The sequence below is a fragment of the Lonchura striata genome, chromosome 34 (genome assembly GCF_046129695.1).
Source record: "Lonchura striata isolate bLonStr1 chromosome 34, bLonStr1.mat, whole genome shotgun sequence".
NCBI classification, from domain to species: Eukaryota; Metazoa; Chordata; class Aves; order Passeriformes; family Estrildidae; genus Lonchura; species Lonchura striata.
Genome location: NC_134636.1, coordinates 1,366,889 through 1,374,853, shown reverse-complemented (window position 1 = coordinate 1,374,853; position 7,965 = coordinate 1,366,889). Strand labels below are relative to the sequence as shown.

Here is a 7,965-nt window from a genome sequence, read left to right as displayed (position 1 = left end):
GCGAGAGCGCGCGCGCCCCCTCCCCGTTACCGGGGCGGGTGGGGCGGGGAGAGAGAGACCCGGTTCGGTGACGTCACTAACGGGAACGGTGACGTCACGAGCGTGAACGGTGACGTGAGCAGCTCGGCCGAAAGGGGCCGAGGAGAGACCGGCGCTGGAACGGGAGGGGCTCTGTGTGTCTGTGTGGGTGTGGGGAGAAGGAGCGCGCACCGCGCACGAGCGGCCCCCGCGCGGACTACAAGTCCCGGCAGCCCCCGCGCGCGCGGGGCGGCCTCACCCCGCCTGAACGTCTTTCCGGCCGCCCACCCTCCCCCGTCCCATCCCCGCCGCTCTCCCTCCCCCCAGGCCTTCACCGGGATCCCTCCCGCTCCCTCCTCCTCCCCTCCCCCGCTGCTCTCCGCGCAGGCACTCTCCGCGGCCACCCCCACCTCCTGAGGCCCCCCTTTCCCTCTCCCCGCGCGCCGCCTCTCCTTATTGGCCGCCGCGCGCCGCGCTCCGTCTCCTATTGGCCGAGCCCCGTCTCCCCGCCCCTCCTCGTGGGCGTGCCCTCTGCGGGCCCCGCCTCTCCCCTATATAAACCCCGGCGGGCCGGCGCGGCGCTGCCATCGCGGGCGGGAGGCGGCGGGAGCGGAGGGTTCCCGCTCCCCCTCCCCGCTCCGGCGGCGCATGCGCGGGGGCGGCGCGGCGCAGCGCGCAGGCGCGGGCCGGGCCGCCATGGCGGCGGCGCCTGAGGCCTTCCTGGTGCCGCCGCCGCCGCCGCCTCCTCCGCCTCCTCCTCCTCCTCCCGCCGCCGCCGCACCGGAGCCGCCGCGGCCCCGCAATGGCCTCCGCACCGCGGGCGGCGGCGGCAAGCGGCGGAGCAGCTGCGGCGCCAAGCAGCCGGCGTGGAAGCGGCGGCGCCGCGCGGCCTCGGAGTGCGGCCCGGTGCTGCCGTCCGAGTTCCTGCTCGGCGGGAACATCTTCGACCCCCTGAACCTCAACAGCCTGCTGGACGAGGAGGTGAGCCGCGCCCTGAACGCCCGCACGCCGCAGTCCTCCCCGCTGCCGCAGCGCGGCCGGGACCCGGTGGAGATCCTGGTGCCGAGGGACATCACGGACCCGCTGAGCCTGAACGCGCCGGGCGAGGCGCTCCGCCTGGCCTCGCCGGCCAAGAGCGCCCGGCGGCGGCACCGGCACCGCGGCCAGCAGCGCAACAACGCCGCCAACAGCGCCGCCGGCGCCGAGGAGCCCGGCCGCCCCGCCGAGCCCGCCGCCCCGCCGTGCCCCGCCGGCCGCCACCGCAAGCGCCGACGGACTTGCAGCAAATCCGACCCTCCGCGCCCCGCCGCGCCCTCGGAAAAACCGAAACCCGGCGGCAAAGCCCCGCAGCGGCCGCGCCGCCAGGCGCGCAAGTTCCAGTACGGGAATTACTGCAAATATTACGGGTACCGCAACCCCGACGTGGAGGACGCGCGGCTGCGGGCGCTGCGGCCCGAGTGGTTCGCGGGCAAGGAGGTGCTGGACGTGGGCTGCAACGTGGGGCACCTCACCCTGAGCATCGCCAAGCGCTGGGCGCCCGCCAGGGTGGTGGGGCTGGACATTGACGGGCGGCTGATCCGCTCGGCGCGGCAGAACATCCGCCACTACCTCTCCGAGGGGCTGGGGGCGGACGGCGAGGCCGCCGCCGGGCTCAGGAAAGGTTTCCCCGCCGCGCTCCTGGCCAGCCGGGGCCCCATCGCCGCCCCGCAGCTGCCGCCCGACGGGCCCGGCGCCGCGGATTTCCCGCACAACGTGGTGTTCGTCACGGTGAGGGGGGGTTTTGGGTGGGGAAACGGGGGTGGGGTGGGTGGGCGAGGTGCTGGGGGGTGCGAGCAGGGTTTTGGTGTGGGTTTGGGGGGGGTCTGGGTCGCTCTGAGGGGGTTGGCAAGGGATTTTGGTGGGTTTTTGGTGTGTTTTAGGGGGGTCTCGGTGGCGTTAAGGGAGTGACAAGCATTTGGGGGGGCTTGGAGGGGATTTGGGGAGTCTTGGAGAGTCTGAAAGGGACATGAGGGATGTTTTAGGGGGGTCTGGGCGGGTCTGAGGGGGTGTGTGGGGGTTTGGGGGGTTTTGGGAGGTCTTGGAGGCTGTGAAAGGGACGTCAGGGATGTTTTTGGGGGGTCTCGGTGGGTCTGAAGGGGTCACCAGGAGATCAGAGTGGTGCAGGACCCCCTCCCCAATTCCAGTCTTGGGGTCTGTGTGGGGCAGCTCCCCCCAAAACCCCTCAGTGGGGCTGACCCCGAGCCCCCCACCCTGTCAGACCCCCCAAAACCCCTCAGTGGGGCTGACCCCGAGCCCCCCACCCTGTCAGACCCCCCAAAACCCCTCAGTGGGGCACAGCCCGAGCCCCCCACCCTGTCAGACCCCCCAAAACCTCCTCAGTGGGGCTGCCCCCGATCCCCCCACCCTGTCAGACCCCCCAAACCCCCCCAGAGGGGCTGCCCCCGAGCCCCCCACCCTGTCAGACCCCCCAAACCTCCTCAGTGGGGCTGACCCCGAGCCCCCCACCCTGTCAGACCCCCCAAACCTCCTCAGTGGGGCACAGCCCAAGCCCCCCACCCCCTCAGACACCCCCAAAACCTCCTCAGTGGGGCACAGCCCGAGCCCCCCACCCCCTCAGACACCCCCAAACCCCCCAAGAGGGGCTGACCCCGAGCCCCCCACTCCCTCAGACCCCCCAAAACCCCTCAGTGGGGCTGCCCCCGAGCCCCCCACCCTGTCAGACCCCCCAAAACCCCACAGTGGGGCACAGCCCGAGCCCCCCACCCTGTCAGACCCCCAAAACCCCTCAGTGGGGCTGCCCCCGAGCCCCCCACCCTGTCAGACCCCCCAAACCTCTTCAGTGGGGCTGACCCCGAGCCCCCCACCCTGTCAGACCCCCCAAACCTCTTCAGTGGGGCTGACCCCGAGCCCCCCACCCTGTCAGACCCCCCAAACCTCCTCAGTGGGGCACAGCCCAAGCCCCCCACCCCCTCAGACACCCCCAAAACCCCTCAGTGGGGCTGACCCCGAGCCCCTCAGACCCCCCCAAACCTCCTCAGTGGGGCACAGCCCGAGCCCCCCACCCCCTCAGACACCCCCAAACCCCCCAAGAGGGGCTGACCCCGAGCCCCCCACCCCCTCAGACCCCCCAAAACCCCTCAGTGGGGCTGACCCCGAGCCCCCCACCCTGTCAGACCCCCAAAACCTCCTCAGTGGGGCTGACCCCGAGCCCCCCACCCTGTCAGACCCCCCAAACCCCCCCGGGGCTGCCCCCAGCCCCAGGCTGAGCCCACCCCTCCGCAGGGGAACTACGTGCCGGAGCGGGAGGAGGTGGTGGGGGCGCAGCGCCCCGAGTTCGACGTGGTGCTGCTGCTGTCCCTCACCAAGTGGGTGCAGCTCAACTGGGGCGACGAGGGGCTCAAGCGGCTCTTCCGGAGGGCGTTCCGGCACCTGCGGCCCGGCGGGCTGCTGCTGCTGGAGCCGCAGCCCTGGGAGTCCTACCGCAAGCGCAAGGGGCTGACGGTGAGTGGGGGGCTCTGGGGGGCTCAGGGATGGGGTTTGGGGGCTCTGAGGGGCTCCACGGGGCTCTGGGGGGGCTTTGGGGGGCTCCTGCTGCTGCTGGAGCCGCAGCCCTGGGAGTCCTGCCACAAGCGCAAGGGGCTGACGGTGAGTGGGGGGCTCAGGGATGGGGTTTGGGGGCTCTGAGGGGCTCCACGGGGCTCTGGGGGTCTCAGGGATGGGGTTTGGGGACTCCATGGGACTCTGGGGGGGCTTTGGGGGGCTCCGTGGGGCTCAGGGATGGGGTCTGGGGGCTCTGAGGGGCTCCAGGGGACTCTGGGGGGGCTTTGGGGGGCTCCACGGGGCTCTGGTGAGTCTTTGGAGGGCTCAGGGGGTCTCAGGGATGGGGTCTGGGGGCTCCATGGGACTCTGGGGGGGCTTTGGAGGGCTCCGTGGGGCTCAGGGATGGGGTTTGGGGGCTCTTGAGGGGCTCCACGGGGCTCTGGGGGGGCTTTGGGGGTCTCAGGGATGGGGTTTGGGGGCTCTTGGGGGCTCCACGGGGCTCTGGGGGTCTCAGGGATGGGGTCTGGGGGCTCTGAGGGGCTCCATGGGACTCTGGGGGGGCTCTGGGGGGCTCCACGGGGCTCTGGGGGGGCTTTGGGGGGCTCAGGGGGTCTCAGGGATGGGGTCTGGGGGCTCCACAGGGCTCTGGGGGGCTCCATGGGACTTTGGGGGGCTCCATGGGGCTCAGGGAGGGGGTCTCTGGGGGGTTATGAAGGGGTCTGTGGGGACGTCTGGAGAGTTTGGGGCCAGAAACGGCGTTTTTGGCAGGTTGAAACATCAAAAAATGGTGTTTGGAGGGACTCTCACCAGAGCTTGGGGCCAGAAATTGAATTATGGGGATTTAAAACCCCAAAAAATGGTTTTTGGAGGGACACTCAGCAGAGTTTGGTGCTGGAAATGCGTTTTTGGGGGGTTAAAACCCCAGAAAATGCTTTTTTGTTGGGTTAAAAGCCCAAAAAATACAGTTTGGAGGGATTCTCAGCAGAGTTTGGTGCCAGAAATGGCGTTTTGGGGGTGTCAGCGGGGTTTGGGGTGTTGTGGTGGGGTTAGAGAAGTCTGGTGGGACTCCCAGCAGGGTTTGGTGCCAGAAATGTGTTTTTTGAGGGGTTAAAACCCAAAAAAAAGTGTTTTTGTGGGGTTAAACGCTGCCACCTCGGGCTCAGGTGGGCCGGGGGGGTCTAGGGCTGGATTTGGGGGTCTCGTTTTGGGTCTGGGGGGGTTCAGGGCTGGGTTTGGGGGTCTCGTTTTAAATCCCTGGGGGTCCAGGGGGGTTCAGGGCTGGATTGGGGGTCTCGTTTTGGGTCTGGGGGGGATCAGGGCTGGGTTTGGGGGTCTCGTTTTGGGTCTGGGGGTGTTCAGGGCTGGATTGGGGGTCTCGTTTTGGGTGTGGGGGGGATCAGGGCTGGGTTTGGGGGTCTCGTTTTGGGTCTGGGGGGGATCAGGGCTGGATTGGGGGTCTCGTTTTGGGTCTGGGGGGGTTCAGGGCTGGATTGGGGGGTCTCGTTTTGGGTCTGGGGGGGTTCAGGGCTGGGTTTGGAGTCTTATTTTGGGTCTGGGGGGGCTCAGGGCTGGATTGGGGGTCACATTTTGGGTCTGGGGGGGTCCAGGGCTGGATTGGAGTCTCATTTTGGGTCTGGGGGGGTTCAGGGCTGGGTTTGGAGTCTCATTTTGGGTCCAGGGGGGGTCAGGGCTGGATTGGGGGTCTCGTTTTGGGTCTGGGGGGGTTCAGGGCTGGGTTTGGGGGTCTTGTTTTAAATCCCTGGGGGTCCAGGGGGGTTCAGGGCTGGGTTTGGGGTCTCGTTTTGGGTCTGGGGGGTTCAGGGCTGGATTGGGGGTCTCATTTTGGATCCCGGGGCTCCGGGGCTGGGTCTGGGGGTCCGGGGCTGGGTCTGGGGGCTCCGTGGCTGGCTCCGGGGGTCCCGGGGGTCCCGGCTGAGCCGAGCCGTGCCGTGCCGTGCCGTGCCGCAGGAGACGACGTACCGGAACTACCAGCGGCTCCGGGGGGGTTTGGGGGTCTCAGTTCGGATCCCGGGGGTCCGGGGCTGGGTCTGGGGGTCCCGGGCTGGGTCTGGGGGTCCCGGGGCTGGCTCCGGGGGTCCCGGCTGAGCCGTGCCGTGCCGTGCCGTGCCGCAGGAGACGACGTACCGGAACTACCAGCGCATCCGGCTGCGGCCCGAGCAGTTCCCGGCGTACCTGACCTCGCCCGAGGTGGGCTTCGAGCGCTGCGAGCTGCTGGGGACCCCCCAGCACAGCGCCAAAGGTACGGGGGGCTGCTCTGGTATTTGGGGTGTCCCAAATTGGGGTGTTTTGGTATTTGGGGTGTCCCAAATTTGGGGTGTTTTGGTATTTGGGGTGTCCCAAATTTGGGATCCCCAAATTGGGGCTGTTTTGGTATTTGGGGTATCCCAAATTTAGGGTATCCCAAATTGGGGCTGTTTTGGTATTTGGGGTATCCCAAATTGGGGCTGTTTTGGTATTTGGGATATCCCAAATTGGGGCTGTTCTGGTATTTGGGATATCCCAAATTTGGGATCCCCAAATTGGGGCTGTTCTGGTATTTGGGGTATCCCAATTTTGGGCTGTTCTGATATTTGGGGTATCCCAAATTTGGGATCCCCAAATTTGGGCTGTTTTGGTATTTGGGGTATCCCAAATTGGGGCTGTTTTGGTATTTAGGGTATCCCAAATTGGGGCTGTTCTGGTATTTGGGGTATCCCAAATTTGGGATCCCCAAATTGGGGCTGCTTTGGTATTTGGGATATCCCAAATTTGGGATCCCCAAATTGGAGCTGTTTGGGATCCCCAAATTGGGGCTGTTTTGGTATTTGGGATATCCCAAATTTGGGGCTATTTGGGTATTTGGAATCCCCCAAATCAGGGTTATTTGGGTATTTGGGATATCCCAAATTGGGGCTGTTTGGGATATCCCAAATCGGGGCTATTTGGCTATTTGGGATATCCCAAATTTTGGATCCCCAAATCGGGGCTGTTTTGGTATTTGGGATACCCCAAATCAGGGCTGTTTGAGATCTCCCAAATCCGGGGTTATTTGGGAACTTAGGATCCCCTAAATTGGGGCTGTTTTGGCATTTTGGATATCCCAAATTGGGGCAGTTTGGGTATTTTGGATCCTCCAAATCAGGGCTATTTGGGTATTTGGGTCTGGGGGTTTCCAGGGCAGGGCTGTCAATAATTTGGGGTCCCCCCCAGCTCCGGGGTTATTTTGGGTCTGGGGGTTTCATTGGCAGGGCTGTCAATAATTTCGGGTCCCCCCCCAGCTCCGGGGGGATTTTGGGGCTGGGGGTTTCCATGGCAGGGCTGTCAATAATTTGGGGTCCCCCCCAGCTCCGGGGGTATTTTGGGGCTGGGGGTTTCCAGGGCAGGGCTGTCAATAATTTGGGGTCCCCCCCCAGCTCCGGGGTTATTTTGGGGCTGGGGGTTTCCATGGCAGGGCTGTCAATAATTTGGGGTCCCCCCCAGCTCCGGGGTTATTTTGGGTCTGGGGGTTTCATTGGCAGGGCTGTCAATAATTTGGGGTCCCCCTGTCCCCCCAGGCTTCCAGCGGCCGATTTATCTCTTCCACAAGGGACAAAGCGACGCCCCCTGAGCCCCCCAAAGCCCCCCGGGCCGGGGGGCCCCGACGCTCCTGTTTTTTGTTTTTTTTGGGTTTTTTTTTTGTTTTTTTGGGGGGGAGGGGGTCGGATCCTCGCTCCCCTCCCCCACCGGCTGCCAAACGGGGGGAGGGGCTCCGTTTGCTCCCCCTCCCCCCCATTTTTGGGGTGTCCCTCCCCCCCCCGGGCGTTTGCCGTGGTTTGCTCTGTGCGGGGGGGCCCCGGAATAAAGGAGGCGATTGGTCAGCGGCGGGGGTCGTTTTTTGGGGGGGGGGGTCACACACGCTGTCCGAAGTCACGAATTTATTATTTTTGGGGGTGAAAGGAGGGGGTTTTTGGGGGGCTTCGCCCCTCAGCGCCCCCCCCACTGCTGCAGCTTGCGGAACATGGCGAAGGCGGCGCCGGGGGGGCGCGGCACGGCCCGGGGGGGCGCGGGGGGCTCCGGGGGGGGCAGCCACGACCACCCCCCGGCCCGGGCGGGGGTCCCCGAGAGCGCGGCCAGGCACGGGCCGGGAGCCTGGGGGGCACGGCGAGCGTGGGCGGGGGTCCCGGCTGCACCGGGGGGTCTGGGGGGGCTCGGGGTGGGATTTGGGGAGGGGTCTCGGGATTTGGGGGGCTCAGGGTGGGATTTGAGGGGGCTCAGGGTGGGATATGGGGGGGCTCGGGGTGGGATTTGGGGAGGGGTCTCACCTGTGTGGGGGGCTCGGGTGGGATTTGGGGAGGGGTCTCACCTGTGGGGGGGGGCTCGGGTGGGATATGGGGGGGCTCGGGGTGGGATTTGGGGAGGGGTCTCGGG

At 66.5% G+C, this 7,965-nt stretch overlaps 1 protein-coding gene across 1 annotated transcript; it reads left to right on the top strand.

The window, feature by feature from the left end:
• The first annotated feature begins 714 nt into the window (after positions 1-714).
• MEPCE (methylphosphate capping enzyme) lies at positions 715-7,416 on the top strand. The gene is made up of 4 exons (XM_077789449.1): positions 715-1,785; positions 3,301-3,519; positions 5,692-5,818; positions 7,113-7,416. The coding sequence occupies exons 1-4, from the start codon at positions 715-717 to the stop codon at positions 7,163-7,165; spliced, it is 1,470 nt and encodes a 489-aa protein (XP_077645575.1). The 3' UTR covers positions 7,166-7,416.
• Positions 7,417-7,965: the final 549 nt, after the last annotated feature.